The 22577-nt window shown below is 39.0% G+C and overlaps 1 protein-coding gene across 7 annotated transcripts in view; it reads left to right on the top strand.

Annotated features, from left to right (window-relative positions):
- The window catches only part of LOC114275465 (protein translocase subunit SECA2, chloroplastic), a 41260-nt gene that overhangs the window by 1842 nt on the left and 16841 nt on the right, over positions 1-22577 (top strand). For all 7 annotated transcript variants that reach the window (XM_082921152.1, XM_082921153.1, XM_082921149.1 and 4 more), the window contains exons 6-18: positions 7073-7164; positions 9326-9391; positions 10010-10074; positions 10192-10279; positions 10354-10419; positions 10543-10658; positions 11085-11175; positions 16865-16948; positions 17043-17135; positions 17254-17349; positions 17456-17541; positions 22046-22124; positions 22261-22374. In XM_082921152.1, coding sequence (XP_082777278.1) covers positions 7073-7164; positions 9326-9391; positions 10010-10074; positions 10192-10279; positions 10354-10419; positions 10543-10658; positions 11085-11175; positions 16865-16948; positions 17043-17135; positions 17254-17349; positions 17456-17541; positions 22046-22124; positions 22261-22374 — 1136 coding nt within the window. The remainder of the gene's footprint in view (positions 1-7072; positions 7165-9325; positions 9392-10009; positions 10075-10191; positions 10280-10353; positions 10420-10542; positions 10659-11084; positions 11176-16864; positions 16949-17042; positions 17136-17253; positions 17350-17455; positions 17542-22045; positions 22125-22260; positions 22375-22577) is intronic.

Raw genomic sequence — 22577 nt, 5'->3', positions numbered from 1 at the left:
ATAATCAGATTAATCTTTAAATTTGGTTTGAATTGAAGCCATGAAGTATGGGAATAAATGGATGAGTTGCAAATCACAAAAAAAAAAAAAAAAAAGATTGGGTCAAACTAACGCTGTACACTTTTCTTATAATCATATGTATATAAAATAATGCATATATGTCATAAGTAAATAATTTATATTACAGCGGCAGCTGGAGGGTCACGCAAATTACACAAAATCGAAGACTGAAAAGAAGGCCTTTGTAGCAACCTAGGAAGCATGGACACACAACCCGACACAAATACACTAACATGACAGTTAGAATGCACAAGTTAAATATTAGGGTTAGGGTTAGAGAGGAAGGGAGAGAGGAGAAGATGGTTTGACTAATTGGTTTAGAGTTGTGAAAATCAACCCTACTCCAACAGTATATATTTCTATGAAGACATATTAAAATATGACCATAATACCCTGAACTAATAAAATAATAACATAATAACATATAACTATTCTAACACTCCCCCTCAAGCTGGAGCATAGAGATTAAACATGCCTAGCTTGGTAGATAAGTGATGAAAGGAAGACCGAGCCAAGGGTTTGGTGAGGATATCACCCAATTGATCTTTAGAACGAACAAAAAGAGTCACAAGTTGCTTTCTCAGTAAGAGGTCACGAATAAAATAACAATCAATTTCAATATGCTTCGTACGTTCATGAAATACTGGATTATTGGCAATAAAGATAGCAGTCTGATTATCAAAACACATACTCATAGGAGTGGGAACAAGAATATCAAAATTTTGTAGAAGAGATTGAACTCACAATATCTCAGAAGCGGTATGGGCCATGGCACGGTACTCAGCCTCGGCACTCGAACAAGCAACAACTGTATGCTTCTTGCTACGCCAAGCAACAAGATTACTGCCAACGAAGGTGCAATAGTCCGTGGCAGAACATCGATTAGTTTGACTGTCAGCCTAATCAGCATCACTACAACCAGTGATAGACAAGGAAGGACGATAAAGTAGACCACGACTTGGGGCACTCTTTAGATAACGCAAGACACGACAAACAGCTCAAAATGAGGGTTACGAGAAGTATGCATAAACTGACTAACCACACTGACAGCATATGTAATATCAGGACGAGTGACAGTGAGATAAATCAATTTCCTAACTAAACGACAATAACGGCCAATATCAGGAAATAAGTCCCCAGTATCACCATCCAATTTAACACAGGAGACCATGGGAGTATCACTCAGATGAGTACCTAAGAGGCTAGTCTCAGGGAGAAGATCAAGCACATACTTGTGTTGCGAAAGAAACAACCCCCGAGAAGACCGAGCAACCTCCATCCCAAGAAAATAGTGAAGATGACCCAAGTCCTTGGTGTGAAAGTGCTGACCTAAAGAGCATTTTAAATTAGCAATACTGGGGGAGTCACTACCAGAAATGATGATGTCATCCACATAGAAAATGAGAACAGTACTCCCAGTATACAAGTGGTGAACAAAAACCGAATGATCAGAAGTGGAACGGTGGAACCCATATGAAAGCACAACTGCATTGAAGCGATCAAACCAAGCACGTGGAGATTGCTTGAGACCATACAAGGCCTTCCGCAATTGACATACCATATGCTCACTTCCGGGAACAACATAGCCAGGTGGTTGATCCATATAGACCTACTCTTGGAGATCGCTATGAAGAAAGGCATTCTTTATATCAAGTTGATATCAAGGCCAAGACTGACTAATGGCAACAGAGAGGAGAATCCGAACAGAGTTAAGGCGAGCCACAGGGGAGAAAGTCTCCAGATAATCAACATCATAAGTTTGTGTGTAGCCTTTGGCCACTAAGTGGGCCTTAAGCCGCTCAACAGTACCATCAGGAAGATACTTGACAATATAAATCTAACGACAACCAACACTAGGTTTCCCATAAGGCAATGGAGTAAGTTCCCAAGTCTGATTCTGATGAAGATCACTCATTTCCTCATCCATAGCATGCTTCCAATCCGACATGGACATAGCCTGCTCATAGGAAGATGGAACGGAAACACAAGATAAGCTACAAGCATAAGAGTGAAGACTAGTGAAAAGACGATCATAAGAAACAAAATGGGCAAAGGGATGTTGGGTGCAAGCACGTTTACTTCGGTGCAAAGCAATGGGAAGATTATCAGAGTCCAGAATGGTAGGAGGGCCATGAGCCTCTGACAAAGAAGATGAACTGTTCGGACCATAAGAAATAAGACGAGGATTTTGGGGCCGCTGATAAACTTGGAGAGGTGATGGAGGTGAAGAAGGGGGATCTACACTGGTGGAGGGTGAAATAGAGGATGAGGAGACATAAGGCATTGGAAGAGAAGGCGTGGAAGAAGTTGGCTCCCCCTTACGACAAGATATAAGATCGATTGACAACTGTTGACCATATGAAGAAAAAAACGGGGTGGACTCAAAAGAGGTTACATTAGCACTGATAAAGAATTGACGCGACTTAGGGTGATAACACCGGTAACTTTTTTGAGTACGAGAATAACCTAAAAACACATACGAGCATGAGGAGATAACTTATCCAGGCCCGGATCAAGGACATGGACAAAAGCCACACAACCAAAAATGCGAGGAGAAAGAGGAAACGGGGAACAATCAGGGTATAACTGAGAGAAGGGAGACTGGTCTTGTAACACAACCGAGGGCATGCAGTTAATAAGAGAGCAAGCAGTGAGCACAGCATCACCCCAAAACTGTTTGGGAACGTCCATGTTAAACAACAATGTGCGAGCAACATCTAACAAATGATGGTGTTTCTGCTCAGCAACACCATTTTGGGGTGATGTTTGAACATAACTAGTCTGATGAATAATACCGCAATTAGCACAAAAAGATCTATAGTAGACTGCATATATTCTAAGACATTATCAGATCGGAATATTTTAATACATTTCCCAAACTGAGTAAAGATTTTATTATCAAACTTAGAAATTATTTGGGGTAATTTAGACCGCTGCTTTGGTAAAAATAACCAAGTCATCCGAGAGTAATCATTTACAAAAATAACAAAATAAAGAAAGTCATTAACAGTGGGAGTCCGAGATGGACCCCATATGTCTGTATGGATTACATCAAAAGACGCGGACACACGACTAACACTACGACTAGGAAAGGAACTACGGTGGTGCTTGCCAAGTTGACAAACATCACACTCAAGTTTAGACACATGACTCAAGCCAGGAATGGCTACCTTAAGCTTGGTTAAAGACGGATGACCCAAGTGAAAATGCCATTGCAGAGGAGACATGGTAGCACTCAAAACAATAGAAGTAGAACAAGATGGGTTATCAGTGTCCGAAAAATATAAGCCATCCTTCTCACGCCCTAAACCAATCATCTCTTGGTCTGGGGGTCCTGCAAAACACACGAAATGGGAGAAAATGTTATGGAATAGTGAAGAGCTTCAGTCAATTGACTAGTAGAAAGTAAATTAAATGAAAAGTAGGAACATAAAGACTAGAGGTTAAGGAGAGGGATGGAGTGGGTTGAAGAATACCTTTGCCACTAATAGGTCGGGAGGATCCATCAGCCAGTATAATATTATGTGTAACAAGATGAAGAGTATGGAAAAGAGATGAATTATCGGAGATATAGGAACTAGCATTAGAGTCTATGAGCAAAGGTTGTGGAGATTGAGCCACATAGGCAAGATTACCTGAACCAACCATTGTAGCTGTGGAGGATGAAGGGATAGCAGTACGAAGAGACTGGACTAGTTCAGTAAGCTCGCTAATTTGAGTAGTGAGTGCGTCATGAGAATCAACTGGGAAAGCAAATGTGCCAGAGGGAAAATGTGTTGACTGAGAGGATGGAGCATTCATAACCTGATTTATATGATAAGGTTTACCATACTTTCGCCAACACTCAAAATGACCCAAGGAACCACACTGAGTACACTTCCGATCACCACGGGATGCAGAACCATGTCCATGCCCACCACCACGATGAGAACCATGAGAAGAACGACCACCGCGAAAACCACGAAAACTAGGATGCGAGCCACCATGACTAGAGTGGCCCTGAAAACTTCCACGGGACCCACAGTCGCCACTACTAGAGATCAAAGTAGAAGAGGCTAAAGTTTGAGAAGCGGAACCAGATGAAGGCGAACCCTGTCCCAAAGAATAGTGCAATGGCCGAGAATAGGCATTAGCAAGGTTTTAAAAAGCGGCCGCAACCGTTAGGTAACACCGTTACGTAACGATTGTGGTGGTTACCGCCACCCGTTACGACAGCTTTTGCAGTTTGATTGAGATTCACAGGTGTGTCGGCCGTAACGGCTGCCATAGCGGTTGTAACGGTGCCGTAACGGCCTGTTACGCACCGTTACGTAATAGTTCCGAATTGCTTCTTTCGAAAAAACACAAAAAAAAAAAGCTAAAAATAAGGGGAAGAGGGATAGAGAGAAGAGAGAAGATGGAGGAGCCAGAGATAGAGAGAGAAAAGAGGGAAGATGAAAAACATGTTATTGATTTGTTGAAGTTGTAAGACCTATGTTATTCTATTCAGCTGCTATCACTCAACCATTTTGTTTGTGTGTGTCTACCTATATATTGTTTGATAATAATAATAATAATAATAATAATAATAATAAGTGTGGTCATTATCTATTTGGCTTGGGTAAAATATATATATATATATATATATTTAGGCTCTTATTTATTCTCTTACTTTTGTCATTGTTTATCTTATATATTATGGTTAGTGATTGATTTTTTGTACAATATAAAGTCATTAATTATTAAAATAAAATGTAACAAACTCAGTTTATGGTGATTTAAAAATACGAAATATATTGGATCATACTTAAAAATTTACAAAAATTGATCAATAATTATTTTAAACCTAATAAATATGATCATGGAAAAAAAATATGTGTATCGGTAAGTTTTTGATGGTTCCGGTTACTGCAACCGTTACACTACGACCTTTACACCCCGCAACCGCAAATGCGTCACCGCCACTGTTACGGCGACCGCAACCGCTTTTCAGAACTTTGGGCATTAGCAACGGAAGGTAACGTCTCACTAGCAAGGATCTGATCTTTGAAATCCTGTAAATCAGAATCTAAGCCCACAAGTAAAGAGGCCATCATAAACTCCTCCCAATTCCGCTTTTGTTATGCTAAATCAGTAGTAAAAGGTCTATGTTGTAATAACTGATCTCACAAATTCTTAAGGCCACTGTAATAATCCGAAAGAGAACGGCCAGATTATCGAGTAGCAAAAATTTGCTCATATAACTCATAGACCCAGGAGACACTACTTTGATTTGAAAATGACTTAACAAGGGAGTCCCAAATTTCCTTCGAGGTGTCCCAAAATTCCACAGTAGTAGCAACATGAGGTTCCAAGCTATGCCAGAGCCATCCCATAACACAAGAGTCCTCACTACACAAAATTCCACAATAGCAGGAGGAAGTTCCACAAAATTCCACACTAGTCATCCCATAACACAAGAGTCCTCCTCACTATGCCAGAGCCATCCCATCAATAGCAGGAGGAAGTTCAGTAAGAAAACGGGATTTTTTCTTACCCCCGCAAAAAGATTTTAACGGCATGAGCCCAAGCCAGATAATTTAAGCCATTAAGTTTCTTGGTAGTAATAGACTCTAGGCAACTCATCATCTTTAACCACAGGAGGTTTGGTTTTTGCCATGGAAAACACACAGCAGCCCAAAAAAAAAAAAAAAAAAAATGGAACAGGAACACAGCCAAAATAAGAGATAAAACCTATGATAGCAACACAGCTAAAGTAAGAGAAGTTAGTGACCAAACCAGCAGAAAACAGCCAAATAACACAGCCAAAGCAGCCAAATAACAGTAGAAAACACCAAACAGAGAAGTCTGTGACCAAACCCAGAGATGCCGAATAGGGAAGGAGGCAAAAAAGTACCAAAAATCCAACAAAACAGTACCAAATCTCAAAACAAACCTCAAGGAAGACCCCCTTGATGATTTTCAGCCCCTATAGAGATGAGCCCACTAGGTAGAACTCGCACAAGTAGAGTAGAAACAGCATTTTCGATTTTTCACAAAAAATATTCGAAAATCATTCAAAAATACAAAACTTACATCAAATGGCTCCAAAAAATTCCACAAAAATCACCATTGAACTTAGAAGGAAGAATCTATCCTTGAGAGCCCAACTTGTCTGTACGGATGATGATGTCACGCTGATGTCATCGTATGAATGATGACATCAGCACATTGCTGTCACCTCGCAATGATCTCTAGATTCTGATGAACACTCAAGAAGGCAGTAACTCTGCTCTGATACCAAGTTAGAATGCACAAGTTGAATATTAGGGTTAGGGTTAGAGAGGAAGAGAGAGAAGAGAAGATGGATTGATTAATTGGTTTAGACTTGTGAAAATCAACCCTACTCCAGCAGCAATATTACAATATGACCATAGTATCCTCTCTAACCCTACTCCAGCAGTAATAGTACCATACTATGGTCATATTACAATATGACCATAGTACCCTCAACTAATAAAATAATAACATAATAACATATGACTATTACAACAATGACAATTCTAAAAAAATGCAAGACATGATATGTGGGTTACATATGCAAAATATATAGTTTTATATATTTGTTATGTCCCACATATATGAATATTTCGCTCAAATATAATAAAAAAATGTAACATAATATTAATTCCCAAAGTCTAAAGGAGGAATTAGTAACTATAAATCGACATTATTTTTCTTTTATCATTAGATCTCAAGTTTTTTGTTTTATTATTTATTTTTTAACCTTGTAACATGTTTCATATGTTTTAACATGTAACATGTTTCTTGGAAGTGCGAATTGTTGATCCATTGTTGATTTTTTCTTTACTCTTTGGTGTTTGAATTGTGTTTTGCCTTGTTTTTTGTCCACTTAGCCCATTCACGGGTTTTCCCTTTTGATGTAAAGATGTTTTGTTTATCATGTATTACTTTGAGGCATGTTGTAACGAAGGATGCCATTTATTGTTTAATCCAGCGATTGTGTTTGCTGATTTATTTTTTTCCTTTACAGTGGTAACTGTTAATGATTACCTAGCTCAACGAGATGCTGAGTGGATGGGTCGTGTTCATCGTTTCCTAGGTCTTTCCGTGGGTCTTATCCAAGTAATTTTCTGTGGGTCTTAACTGAAAATTGCAAATTATGTTCTCCCTCCCCCTCCTGCCTCTGGGTGCTTTTGTTGGACTAGAATAGGGTTGTCAACAGGTTGGATTAGAAACACATATAGCAACACATATATGCATATACTGACATTGGATTTTGAATCCGAATTCAATTGATCCTATATAATTATGACCAAGTTTGGTTTTCTAATGAAGTATCTGCAAATCTGACTTCGATCCAATCTGAGACAAATATTGAAATGGGTTAAATTCATTTTATCTCTCGTGGTTTGGGACTGGAGCACTTTACCTTTTATGGTTCAAAGTGTCATTGTTTTCCGTCCAAACTAACGGAAGGTGTATCACACATACTATTTTTGAGAATGAATTTGGTTTTCTGAAAACTAAAGTAAAATTAATACACAAAAAGACAATTTTACCCTTATGTTCTCCAAACCTTAAATTAGATTAAAATGTTAATTAAATTAAATATAATATAATTAAGGATTGATCTAAAATATAAAATATAATTAAATAAAAATATATAATAAATAATAATTAAGAATTAATTTAAAATATAATTAAATTAAAATTAGATTAACATGTTAGGAATTATAGTAAATAATTAAGAATTTAAGATTAATTGAGTTTTGAAACATAATTAAATTAAAATTAGATAAAAAAAGTTAAGAATTACAATAAATAATTAAGAATTTATAAGTAATTGTGATTTAATTGAATTAATGTTAGACATTAGACATTATAAATTATGTGTATGAGAGATGAGAGAAAGAAAATAACAAAAAAGGTATAGAATTTGAAGGTATTACAGTCATTTCACATATATAGTTAACGGTGTTAATAATTGCACTTTGGTCCAAACCACATGGGGGGCTTTCTTGCTATATTTGAATCATAAGGAGGTAAAGTGCTCTAGCCTCAAATCGCAGGGAATAAAATGAATTTTGCCCTATTGAAATTAAGGTCTTGATCAAAGTTTTTAAAGTCAAATGCGTAACTCGAGGCATTTTACCCCTCATGAGGTGAGGCGTAAACATTTTGAATTTTAAATTTTAATATTTAGTGAATAATTTAAATATTTTAAAATAGTAAAAATAAATAAATGTAAAAGTGTAAACACTTTTCTCCTTAAGTCGTTAAATATTTCAATGCAAAAATTGAAATTTAGTTTTAGTAATCGAGCTTCTCACTTGAGAATTAATTGTGTTTTTTCTTGATTGGTCATTTACTTTTTTTATTTTTTTTATTTTTTAGAATACAGTTGCAAAATGGAGTTCTTTTTATTTTTTGCTTTTTTATGTTTAAACAATCTACTAAATTAAAGGGGTGTTTGGGAAGTGAGATTTTAGCCTAATTTAGGCTAAAATTCACAAAAAGACAAAATAGGCTAAAATAGCTATTTAGATAAAATGTCACATCAAACCCATAATCATTTCACTTTTTTTCTCACAAACATTACATCCAACTACAAAAAAATCCAATCATCTTCCCAAACACAAAAATTTTAACCTACTAAAATAGCATATTAAAATAGCAATTTCCCAAACACCTACTAAGTTTAATAAAAGCCTAAGGTAACCTCTTCATATGCATACTTCTCATATGCTTATGTGTAAAAGGCATACAAGGCGCACCTAAGGCGTGTGTCTCAAGCTGTTATGCGTAAGCCTTTGGGGAGTAAATCCTAAAAATCAAGGCCTTGATGCATTTTACCTTAGCCTTGAGGCGAGGCAAGCATTGAGGCAAGCCTTAGTAATGCCTTTTAAAACTTTGGTCTTGATACATATTTCAATGTTACTTGTATAATGTTTAAAAAAAATCAAAATAGCATATTTGTTGGATCAAATCTTCATAGAATTGAGTTCAATCAGATTATAATTGGATTTACATTTCAAAGGATGGATCATGATTTGCCACAAAATCATACCAAATCAGGTGATTTGCCACAAAATCATACCAAATCAGGTCAAAACCGGATCTGGATCTGATCCATTGACAACCCTAGATTAGAACTTTCTTTCTAATGATGTAATTCTGGGACATGAGGTCCTGAGGCTGACTTCACGTAGTGTCATTACTAATTAAACAAATTTAGTATTGCATCTTTTTTATATCCTCAATCTTTGACTCTTTCAACTTTTAGAGGGGGATGAAAGCTGAAGAAAGGAGATTTAACTACAAATGCGATATTACTTACACCAATAATTCGGTAAGTCGGATTCAATGTCATGTTGTAATTCCCCCCTGGTTGATTTTTTGATGCTAGTATTTGCAATTGGATTTGTGATACTTTAAGAAGCACGGACACCACGTGACACGACATGGACACATGGACATGTAAATTTTCAAAAAATGCAGGACACAACACGTTGGGGGCACGTTCAAAACATATATCTTTATATTTTTATCGTATGTATATTTTTAAATATTTAATATGTATTTTATGTCAAATATTTAATTTTAGCAAATTTATCTCAGTATGCTATTTTAGTTTTAAAAAAAAAAATTAAAAATTATAGTTTTTTTTTGAAAAAAAATAGCACTTAGTGTGTCCCTAGCATGTCACTTGCATGTCCTTAGCGTGTTCCAACGTGTCCAAAGCGTGTACAAAGTGTCCCTACGTGTCCGACACGTGTCCTGAGCTTTTTCAGCATGTGTCCATGTCCAACACGTGTCTGACTCCTGTACACGACCTCCGGAGAGGTGTCCATGCTTCATAGGTGATACTTGCTTGGCAGCTTTGTTGACATTCACTTGTGTGGTTGTTGTTAACTCATCAACACTGCATCTCCTGTTTTGTTTCTTTCTGTTGTGTTAATTGCCTAAGGAACTAGGTTTTGATTATCTCCGAGATAATCTTTCTGGAAGCAGCGAACAACTTGTGATGAGATGGTAAATATTCAAATCTTTTGCGAATTTTGTATTTAGTCTTACATTGAACTATTCTGAACCCTGTGGAGTTTGTCCATGTAGTTGTTTATTTGAACTAACTAGTGTGGCAAACAACAGGCCCAAGCCATTTAATTTTGCAATAGTTGATGAAGTTGATTCAGTCCTCATTGATGAAGGGAGAAATCCTCTATTGATAAGTGGCGAGGTAATTTGCAATTTTTTTGAACTACTAGTGATATCTGTTTGGATGCTATTGTGACTTTTCCTACCATATAAAAGGCAAGTAAAGATGCTGCACGATATCCAGTTGCTGCAAAAGTTGCTGAGCTGCTTGTACGGAACCTTGTGAGTGCAATTTTCTTCATTCTGTTGTTTCAACTGTTCTGTAATCTATTGCACAGTTATTCTGTTAAACATTATTTTATGTAATGAGACTAATCTGCTTTAATTTGTCAATTATGTTAACAGCATTACACTGTGGAGCTCAAGGATAATTCAGTGGAGTTGACTGAAGAAGGGATTGCACTGGCTGAGATGGCTCTAGAAACACATGATCTGTGGGATGAAAATGATCCTTGGGCTAGGTGAATATGGCTTTCCCTGCTATTGTTGTCATTTAGCAATACTATTTTTAGTGGTGAGTCTGGTGACAGAAGTGATGAAGCTGGTCAACATTTATGCTGCAGTTTTCTTTCATATATATATATATAATGTTCCTTCTATTAAGAAGGTAACTAAAAAAAACGAGAATTACTAGGGGCACTACGATTATGAAAATACAGGAAATTGGAAATGTTGAGGTGGGCTGTGTTACTTAAAACTCCTCCTCCTCCTCCTCCTCATTATTGTTTTTGTCTCTATCGTTTGGGCTATCTCAAACTACTCTTAAACTTAATTTGTTCGGTTGACCATCCATAGACAGGTTAAGTGGATTAAGTCAATATAGTTTTTAGACACTATTCTTCCTTCTTCAAATTTTCAACTTTGTAGTTGGCATTGAAATATTGCAGATTTGTTATGAATGCTTTGAAGGCTAAAGAGTTCTATCGGCGGGATGTCCAATATATTGTTAGAAATGGGAAGGCTCTCATTATCAATGAGGTATTATGTGCATTTTATATTGTTATCACTTCCCTATTGCTTTAATCATGTATTACTTTATTGCTTTGTATTTGCATCTGTATATTCATGTGTGATTTTACTTTCCATTCTGCAAAACATTGTCAGAGTAGCATATACTTGACAATGGCTAATATTTTCTGTTTAAACAAAGTATGTTTTGTTAATATGAAGAAAGTTAGAAGGAAGTGTTGCCCAGACGACCCACTAAACATCGACCCAAATAAGCCACCACACTCTTAGCAGAGGTGAAGACCACCTCAAAATTTATGTAATTTTACTTTGGCCCCTTTAAAATCTATATAAATATATATTGGCCCCCTCATTGCAAAATTTATGGATCCACCGTTGCGTTTGGCCACTGCTATATTTTCACCTCTTGCAGAAACAATATCATTTGACTCTTTAACTCTTCTTTCTTGGCTACTCACCCAGATCAAAATCCCTCAACACCCTTGGAAAACCAGCCTATCTTTCTTCAAAATCAGACTCTGCTATGCTTATCATGCCCTTTCCTCTCAAACCAGACATCCTCATCTCTATGAAACTGTTCCCTATTCAGCAGGCTTCAAAACTACATATACTCGAATCCCCTCTTAGACTGCCCAAAGAACCCCTATCCCTCTGAGATTTCAAAGCCTTGATCATCATCTTTGGGAGTTCAGTTAATTTGAACAAAGCAATCTTCCTACCAGATTGTGAAGCTCTCATAGCTGTACCCTCTATGTCATTGATTATTTCATGGTAATGGAGGAATGGTATTGGAAAAGGATAGTCTTTGCCCTATGGGTTTTTGCCTAGTCAGGTTTCAATCATGACTAATACGATTGGTTACTCAAAAGGGAATCTTAGTTTCAATGTGTAAAAGGTGTTTCGTTACCAATTTTCTCAAAAACCTAAAGTGTTAGGATATGGGACCGACAATGTATATCAAGCTACCTAACACCCTCCCTCATGTGCAACCCCGTCTTGCACATGGAGAGACAAACAAAGAACCAAACAAAAAGAGAAACAATCAACTAAACAGAGAAGAAGAAACCAAATGGGGACATAATACAAAATACTAATGGAGAGACTTGAACCCAAGACCTCTCTTAACCAGAGCTTTGATACTATATTAAGTTAACAATTTTCTCAAATGCCTAAGCTGCTAGGAAATGGGTCCAACAATGTATATCAAGCTATTAAAGAAAGGGAGTAATGGATTTCATTTTTGTGGATTCTCTTCAATAGTGGATATTTTGAAGGGCGTGGGAAATTCAGTGTGAGTGAATGCAGAAAAAGGTAGATCACTATCTATTCCATACCTCTATTTCCCATTTGATCTAATTTATACGGTCTCGCTATTGTCTCTTTGAAACAGTTGGGAGGCAATCTATTATATTCTTTACCTGACTAGGGGTTTTTTGAAAAAAAAGAATTTCTTTTTGCACTTTTTCTATAAAAAAAAAGCCAATTTCCCATCCAATCTAATATTGATTCAATGCCTGAGCACTTAGAGACTCCCGTGAGTCCGTATATAAATTCTGCCCCTTCTATGACTAGAATCTTTCCTTGTGGATCATAATTGCAGCTCAAATATAATATCAAAATCATGGTCAGAGAGTTGGATAAAGAAACAAATAGTATCAGAAAGGCTGGTGTTTTATTGCTGTCCAAAGGAGCTTACATTCTAGATTGCGGACTTGATCACCAGACCACTACTTTTACATGGAAGTTATATTAATTATGCAGGGAAATTATTTTACTCTAGTTGGCTGGCAATAAATCAACTGGTCAAAGATGGTTGAAACATCCTTTGACTACATGGGTCCCACTCTCCATGTGGCATGCCGCATTAACATCAGGATGTCTCCATTTCACACCCTTGTGCCGCCATTTTAGTCTCATGTGGTGGCATGTCATCTATTCAGACACTCATTTGTCTCCACCTGCGTCACCCTCTATTCTATACTCTTAATCTTGTTCTGTGGGTTTTTGGGCCATGCTGGCTGAGGTTGGTGTATGCGGTGCCTTAAGCCTTCGACCTTAGTGATTAGGAACAATCTCCAGTTAGGGCTGTTAAAGGAACTGAGCTGCTTGCGAGCAGCTTGAGTTTTGCTGGGTTGAAGCTTGCTTAAGCTTGTTCATTAATTTAGTTGAGTCAATTTCGATTGCAACTCGGAAGTTTGTTTCGATAATAAGCCGAGCTTGAGCTAGGTGGTGTTCAACTGGAATTGGTACGTGAACATTGTTGGCACATCATATAAATTTAAGTAATTTTTAGGTATATTTTGCAAGTTGAGGTTTAGTTTGTTGCAGGATCCTCAATCCTTGCTTAAACACACTTGCTATCTAAAGTACTATGTTTTAGTTTATTATTTCTTGTCAAATATAGGAACATTTTTGCTTGAACAAGCAATTAAAATAAGCTTGGTAAAAAATTTACAATGATGTTGATGCTGATGAAGAGTGTAAAATAAATTGATGTATATTATTTATTGATGTTTTGATTCATCTCTATCTATTACAAATGGTTCCTTATATAGATGTAGGTGTAGTGGATGGTGGTGGTAGGTGAGTGTAGTAGGTGAGTGTGTGGTAGGTGATGGTAAGTGTGTGGTAGGTGATGGTAAATTTACATTTACATTAACAGCCCCCTTCAAACTCAAGGAGGATAGGTACTAGCCAACTTGAGTTTGGAGAGAGTCACAAAACAGAAAAATAAACTGATAAATAAAACAGGATAGGAGACACGGTATGATCGTGTCAAACCGATGTAGCAGACAGTTTATAGGGTCATGTCGGACCGTTGTAGCAGACAGTTTACGGGGTCATGTCAGACCGTTTGTAGCAGACACTGTGTGGTCGTGTCAGACCGATGTAGAAGACAGTTTATGGGGTCATGTCGGACCGATGTAGAAGACAGTTTACGGGGTCATATCGGACCATTGTAGCAGACAGTTTACGGGGTCATGTCGGACCGTTTGTAGCAGACACTGTGTGGTCGTGTCAGACCGATGTAGAAGACAGTTTATGGGGTCATGTCGGACCGATGTAGAAGACAGTTTACGGGGTCATGTCGGACCGATGTAGCAGGACAGTTTACGGGGTCATGTCGGACCGGTGTAGAAGACAGTTTACGGAGTCATGTCGGACCGTTGTAGCAGACAGTTTACGGGGTCATGTCGGACCGATGTAGCAGCTGACCGGAATCAATGTCGGGACAGTTTATGGGGTCATGTCGGACCGTTGTAGCAGGTTGTGGTGTGTATAACCCCCCCTCAAACTCAAATAGGTGTGAAGATAGAAACCTATTTGAGGTTGAAACAAAGGGATTGATAAAGCTGACCGGTGTAGAAGACACTGTATGAGTGTGTATATAGGCTGCCCAAAAAATATACATGGATGTAGATATCGAGCCCTCAAAAGTCGTGCCCTCAAAAGGTGTGCCATCAAAAGGCGTGCCATCAAAAGGCATGCCAGATATGATGGCGAGGCACGTGAGTGCCTTGGCTGGCGCGCCCGTTTGTCGTCTGGCGTCAAGAGGCGCGCGATGCGCGTGGCTGCCTCTGTGTCATCGTCTTTATAAACTGAAGCGGAGGAGGCAGAAACTGAGACGGAAAAACTGAGAGAAACCTCTGAAAAATTCTTCGTTTTGCTGAGAAAGAGAGGTCGTCTGCTAAAACTGAGAGAAACCTCTGAAAAATTCTTCGTTTTGCTGAGAGAGATAGTCTGTAACACTCTGTTGCGCAGAAAATGGCCTCGTCTTCCCGTGGGCTGCTCACTCTCTTTCCCGATCTCAACGAGTCCACAGGAGAGAGAACTGGTGCGGTGGCCTGTGAACCTCAACCAAGCACCCCAGGGTTTGCTCCATTGAACTTTCCGATGCGGTCTGTGGAGCAAAAAATGGCAGTGCAGTCGGATGTGGAGGCTAATCAGTATACTTTGAAGTCATGTGTGGAAACCATGACTGCGGTTACAAACTTGTCGAACCGGCTGCAGAGTAGGGCAAATGAGGTGCAGCAGTTAAACTCCCAGCTGGCTCTGTTCCAACGCATGTATAAGGATGCGCGAGCAGAGATAAGCGTGCTAAAGGCAGAAAACAAGGAGCTGAAGCGGAAGGCCACCGTAATGTTCCGATTTGGAGGGCCGCCATATGCTGCAGTGGAGGAGCAGGGAGTAGTGATCATGCCCAGTGGAGTGGGAAACACGGAGGCAACACCGGCAAGGGCCGCCCGAGACGGAGGCAAGAAGAAAAGACCGGCGGCAGAGTAGAGAAGAAAAATCCCACCTGTGAATGTGGTTGTTTGTTTGTTTTTTTTTTTTTTTTTTTTTTTTGTATGTAAAAGTGTGATCGGGGTTGATCCCCTGATATGAATAAAATGACAAGGTTGTGGAATGTGGTTGGTGTTATTTTGTGGTGTTGTTTTGTTTTTTTTTTTTTTGTTTTTTTGTTTTTTTGTTTTTTTGTTTTTTTTTTTTTTTTTGAAGAGAAGATAATAAAAAAGATATATATATATATATAAAAGTGAGGAGAGAGAGTGAGTGGGCGGGGGATGCAAAAAAAAAAACAGATATATAGTGGTGGATTCAAAATAGTGTTTTGAATAGAAGATAATAAAAAAGAGATATATATATATATATAAAAGAACGAAAGTGGGGAACAAGGAATCAAGCTTTATAATAAAAAAAAAAAAAAAACAATTGGGGCGGTGGATGGGTTGAGTGCATGTACACCTTGGAAATGGTAAGTGCAGGGCTCCACTGTTCCTGCAAAATATCAAGACAAATGCTGCCATTGCTGTGGATGTTAGGGTGAAAAACCTTTGCCCTGAATGCAACCTTAGGTGGCTTAAATGGATAGTCCGGAGGGAAATGAATAGTAACTAGAAAAACTCCGCCAGCATAAGGACGGTCTGGAGGACCCATAATTGTTGCTTGCCAATGAAACATGTCTTCAGCAACTGGGCCTGCGCTGCAAGAGGTAGGAGGATCTGTCTGGAGATCCTTGAGCTCTTCCAAGATTCGCTTCGAAGCCATGACCAAACCCTCTGAGATCCTCCTCTGCTTATTGTAGGTGCTGAGAAAGGAGGGACGGGACGAAGTTGATGCCGAAGAAGCCGAGGAGGTAGATGACGGAGGCGATTAGCGAGATGACGGCGGCGAGCTCGGAGAGGGTGGCGATGTGAGTGTTCTTCTTGCGGAGGGCACGGAGGCTTTGCTTTGGCGAGGTATGTGTAAAAAAAAAAATCTTAGCGGACTAGGTTGAGGTTTGAATTGGTTGAGATCCGACAGGCGGTCAAGGCAAGGTTGCCGCCCGCCGGAAGGCGAAGAACACCAAGATCTTTAACCTTACTCTGATACCATGTAAAATAAATTGATGTATATTATTTATTGATGTTTTGATTCATCTCTATCTATTACAAATGGTTCCTTATATAGATGTAGGTGTAGTGGATGGTGGTGGTAGGTGAGTGTAGTAGGTGAGTGTGTGGTAGGTGATGGTAAGTGTGTGGTAGGTGATGGTAAATTTACATTTACATTAACAAAGAGGCTGGTATAACCTTGTTTTGCAGGTTTAATGAACTTAGATTTCAATTTGTGATAAAAAAAAAAACAACTATGGGTATATCAAAAATGAAAAAAATGAATAATTTTATAAAATAATGACCCCAAAACATTTCTGCAGTTGACAGGGAGAGTTGAAGAGAAAAGGAGATGGTCTGAGGGGATTCATCAAGCTGTAGAGGCCAAAGAAGGTGTCAAAATTGAGGTATCTCTTGAGGTTTCAATCTTTACAGAGTTTTTCTTTTACATCAAAACTTTCTTGCTTATTGTACTCAAAGCTATATCCTTACACTTGTTAGGCTGATTCAGTTGTTGTGGCACAAATCACATATCAATCACTATTTAAGCTCTATCCGAAGCTGTCAGGGATGACTGGGACTGCAAAAACTGAAGTATGGACTTCTTTGTGGATTCTGAGATGGTGTTTAAATATTTTAAAGAATATTTTTGCTAAATGATCACTTTCTAACACAATTAGTTTGCAAAAATGTTCCCATCTCATTGTTGCAGGAGAAAGAGTTCTTGAAAATGTTCCAGATTCCAGTTATTGAAGTGCCAACAAATCTGCCAAATATTCGCAAGGATTTACCTATCCAAGCTTTTGCGGCAGAAGAGCAGTATTTGAAGGCCATTATAATTAATATTTCTACCTTCCTATAGTATTTGTTCTTCTTTTGATCTGACACGTACTTTTGGTTCTGTGCTGACTTAGACTGCACGAGGTAAATGGGAACATGTTCGTGAAGAAGTTGAGAGTATGTTTAGACAAGGTCGTCCTGTTTTAGTTGGTACCACTAGGTAATTTTTCTGCCTGTCTCTTTTAAATTTGACTACTTGCCTCATGACCTTCACTGGGTTTCATGATTGGTTTGATCAGCTGCCTTATCGTCATTTCCAACATTTCAGAGAAAGTGAGTGTTTATGTATATGTTCAATTTTTTATATTTTGTATTTTATATCAGTTTGGAAGTGTACCCAATTTTTTCCCTCCCAAACACACATTAATGTGTACTAATTGGGCGTTGTTGTTTTTTGTATTTTATATTAGTTTGGACGTGTTTCTGCAAGTCCACTTCCTTTTATAGTTTTTAATATAGCATGCCATTTTCACTTGTATTGTTTAATTACACAATCACACAGAATATTCTGTACATGTCTCACATTATCAGCAGATGGGAAAATGCCTACTAAGCAGCTGTCTTTATAGCTCTGTCCATTTTACAATCAGATCAGAGGGACAAAATTCAAAAGTTGGAAAGGAGAAAGGGCACAAACGTTTTGGTATGAGTCACAGCTAAAGGATCCGCTACCTAGTCGATTTAGTTTCTAGCCTTTGTGGGGAAGTAAGAAAACTAATGCTTTGTTGAAGTAATAATTGTTCATTCCGCATCTGGAAGTACGATACCATAAATGGCTCTTTTAAGTTCAGAAAGAGGGTAGAAGGATCTCCAAGCCCCCATTTTGTGTCTCTGTTTCTTGGTTTCGTCAGGTCAACTTGTCTCTTTATTTGTGGATGCATTAGCTGTCATTAATTGGAAGGGATGTGTATCAATCCCGAAGGTTGCATCATCCTGACTAAGCAACACTTTTTCCATGCAATGATTGTTAATTTGTATGACTTCTCTTAGACTAGTATCATGGTATTTCTGAATAGTTTGGACTAAGTTCTACATAACTCATGTTCTAAAACTGGTGCATGCAAATTAGTATTAAGCAACTTTGTTCTTTCTGGGTTGGAGTTTGTAATTTGTTGCCATGCTAATTTTGATAAATACGGATAAAGGTTCTCCAACAAGTCAAGCAATTACTTCATACAATCCTTCACCTCAACAATTTGGACTAGCTCTCCCCTCTGTTACAAGTTGGTTAATTTGTAAGAGACCTGTTAAAACCTATCACCTACTTCACCCACTAAACCTAACCCACTACACCACTACCACCTCACCTACTCCACTAAACCTAACCCACTACACCACTACCACCTCACCTACTCCACTAAACCCACTACACCACTACCACCTCCACTTCACCTACTCCACCTACTACCTCCACTTTACCTACTCCATCTACCACCTACTACCACCTACTCTTCTATATATAAGAATCATTGTAGCATTCAATTATTCAACAATATAAATCAATCAATAATACAAGCATTTCTCTTTATACATTAAATTTCTACATGGTATCAGAGCAGGTTTAGAACCTAGTATTTTTGCTTCACCGGCGGGCGGCAACTTCGCCTTGGCCGCCCGCCGGACCTCAACCTAGTCCACTAGCATTTTCTACACATACCTTCACTCTTCTTCACCACCTCGCCGACGCAAACCCAAAATCTCTTTACCCATCCGTATTGTCATGATCGGAACTCTCACTGGAGCCCAGTGGGGAATCTTCGCTAATGGTATGTACTGTTGCTCCATCTGGCTTACAATCTTTGGACATAGAGATTTCCTTCGCTGCCGGTTCTTCAGACCCCTCAGGACAAGCCTGTCTATCACATGTGGCATCAGAACTGTGACTTTCCTCCAAAACACAACCCATGGAGTGCTGATGCAGACGATCATGTGTTTCCTGCACAACAAGTCTGGTGTCATCCAAAATCTTTTCCATGTTAGGCTCCTTAGACATACACTCAAACAATGTAGAGATTCTTGATCGAAGCTTTGTCAAGGATAGTGAATCAGCATCAGATTGTGGATCCATTACAGACAATTCCAGATTAGAAGGCACCTGCTTTGCCAACGAATCCAACTCAGGCTGTTCTTTAGAGTGGAAATCTGAATCAGGAAGTCATCCATAAGCTGCAGGTGATTGTACTTTCAGCCTTGTTAGGCTTCTCAACATTCTTATCCTTCTTGAAATGGGACAGCTCAGAGATCAATGCTGTAGCCCAAGCAATTGCAGTAATGTCACCCAACACAGCTCTCTCTCTCTCATCTTTCCACTTTCAAACCCACAATCCTTTTTTTTAATCCACCCACTCCCTCACTTTCTTTAAACCCCTCTTTCCCTCACATGGGCTTGTCCCCTCTCTTTCCTCCGTTTGATTTCAAAATCCATTATTTTTATTTATTTTCTCCAAACCACTTTCCTTATTTCCCCCCTCTTTCATTTTGATTTCAAATATATTTTTATTATTTCTTTCTTTATTTTTCTTTCACATTATTTTTAATCTTTTTCAAATTCCATTCATACCATATAGTTTTGCACACCAAACCATATTTTATTCATCTCGGGATCAACCCCGATCACCATTTTACACCACAAAAAAAAAAAAAAAAAAAAAAAAAAAACCCAAACAACCACATCCACAGGCGGGTTTTTTTCTTCTCTACTCTGCCGCCGGTCTTTTCTTCTTGCCTCCGTCCTGGGCGGCCCTTGCCGGTGTTGCCTCCGTGTTTCCCACTCCACTGGGCATGATCACTCTTACCTGCTCCTCCACTGCAGCATATGGCGGCCCTCCAAATCGGAACATAACGGTGGCCTTCCGCTTCAGCTCCTTGTTTTCCGCCTTTAGCACACTTATCTCTGCTCGCGCATCCTTATACATGCGTTGGAGCAGAGCCAGTTGGGCGTTTAACTGCTGCACCTCATTTGCCCTACTCTGCAGTCGGTTCGACAAGTTTGTAACCGCAGTCATGGTTTCCACACATGACTTCAATGTATACTGATTGGCTGCCACATCCGATTGCACTGCCATTTTTTGCTCCACCGACCGCATCGGAAAGTTCAACGGAGCAAAACCAGAGGTGTTTGGTTGAGGTTCACGGGCCACCGCACCTGTTATCTCTCCTGTTGACTCGTTGAGGTCGGGAAAGAGAGTGAGCAGACCACGGGAAGATGAGGCCATGTTTTTTGGGTTGCTGAGTGTTTCCGAGAAGGGTTGGATACAGAGTATTTACAGATTGTTTCAGAATGACCAGTTCAGAGGTTTCAGTCTGGTTTGGTTTCCTCCGCCTCCGCATTGGTTTATATTGACACTGACGACGCGGCCGACACGCCGCTCTGTCGCTCACGTGCCTCGCCGCGTCTCCGGCTCACCTTTTGATGGCTCGACGCTTTCTGTCGGGCACGACTTTTGATGAAGTGGGCGCGCCTTTTGAGGGCGCAACTTTTGATGGCACGCCTTTTTATGGATTGGGCACGCCTTTTTTGAAAAATTGGGCACACCTTTTGAGGGTGCGATTTTTAAGGGTCCGACAAGACTCTGTAAACTGTCCCGACATTGATTCCGATTAGCTCCTTCATGGGTCCGACAAGACTCTGTAAACTGTCCCGACATTGATTCCGGTTAGCTCCTTCATGGGTCCGACAAGACTCTGTAAACTGTCCCTACATTGATTCCGGTTAGCTCCTTTATGGGTCCGACAAGACTCTGTAAACTGTCCCGACATTGATTCCGGTTAGTTTCTATAAGGGTCCAGCAAGACTCCGTAAACTGTCTTCTACAACGGTCCGACATGACCCCATAAACTGTCTTCTACATCGGTCCGACACGAGCCAGTGTCTTCTACATCGGTCTTCTACAACGGTCTGACACGACCATACAGTGTCTCCTATCCTCTTTTATTTTTTATGTATTTTCTTGTTTTGTTACTCTCTCCAAACTCAAGTTGGTTAGTTCCTATCCCCCTTGAGTTTGCGGGGGGCTGTTAAAACCTATCACCTACTTCACCCACTAAACCTAACCCACTACACCACTACCACCTCACCTACTCCACTAAACCTAACCCACTACACCACTACCACCTCACCTACTCCACTAAACCCACTACACCACTACCACCTCCACTTCACCTACTCCACCTACCACCTCCACTTTACCTACTCCATCTACCACCTACTACCACCTACTCTTCTATATATAAGAATCATTGTAGCATTCAATTATTCAACAATATAAATCAATCAATAATACAAGCATTTCTCTTTATACATTAAACATGATTAGTTTTGGGATTCCCTCTCCTAGTTTAAGAAAGTACTGTCTTAATTCTAAAGTACAAGTAGGCATTACGTTGCCAATAATAAGATATATTGTTACATAATTATGTGAAGAAAGACTTTCATGTTGTACTTATCATATTGCTGGATTTCTGTGCTTGGACATTAGCCTATAGCTTATTAAGCTACTGTAGGATGCTTATCTGTAGCTTATAATTTGAGTTGTTCATCAATCTCCATATTTCATTCATTTGACTATACACAGGCGATTTAATAATTTTTATTTATTGCATTTTCAGAATGACCAAAAGCAATCAGATTTATAAGTACGATACTCTCTTTTTTCTTGATGCAGTGTTGAAAATTCTGAATATTTGTCTTCTCTGCTGAGAGAACAGAAAGTCCCTCACAATGTTCTCAATGCTCGACCCAAGGTTTGTTACACATCATCTTGCAAAGAACCTTATTTGGATGCATAGTTTATCATTTCGGTTAGAACTGTTTGGTTGGTATATGGTAAATGTTTCTGTATTTTTTTAAATCATTTTGCTCTTGTTATTTCCTCCTCAGTATGCTGCTAGGGAGGCTGAAACTGTTGCCCAAGCAGGGCGAAAATATGCCATCACCATTTCCACAAATATGGCTGGCAGGGGCACGGACATTATCCTGGGAGGAAACCCAAAGGTTGGTGGATTAATGTTATGAACAATCTTATCTTCATGCCATAGTCCATCCTCCAATGAGAAAATGGGGTATATTTGTGCATTAAGGCAATTTTGGGCGTATTGCATCATGTGTTGTTTTATCCAAAATATTCACATTTTTCCTATAATTTTACATTTCCATGTTTGTAATATTCCTTCAATGATGAGAAGTTAAATAGTTAT

This window comes from Camellia sinensis, chromosome 3 (assembly GCF_055761805.1).
Source record: "Camellia sinensis isolate YWXY chromosome 3, ASM5576180v1, whole genome shotgun sequence".
Taxonomy (NCBI): domain Eukaryota; kingdom Viridiplantae; phylum Streptophyta; class Magnoliopsida; order Ericales; family Theaceae; genus Camellia; species Camellia sinensis.
Note: the sequence above shows the minus strand (reverse complement) of the source record. Positions and strands in the feature narration are given on the sequence as shown.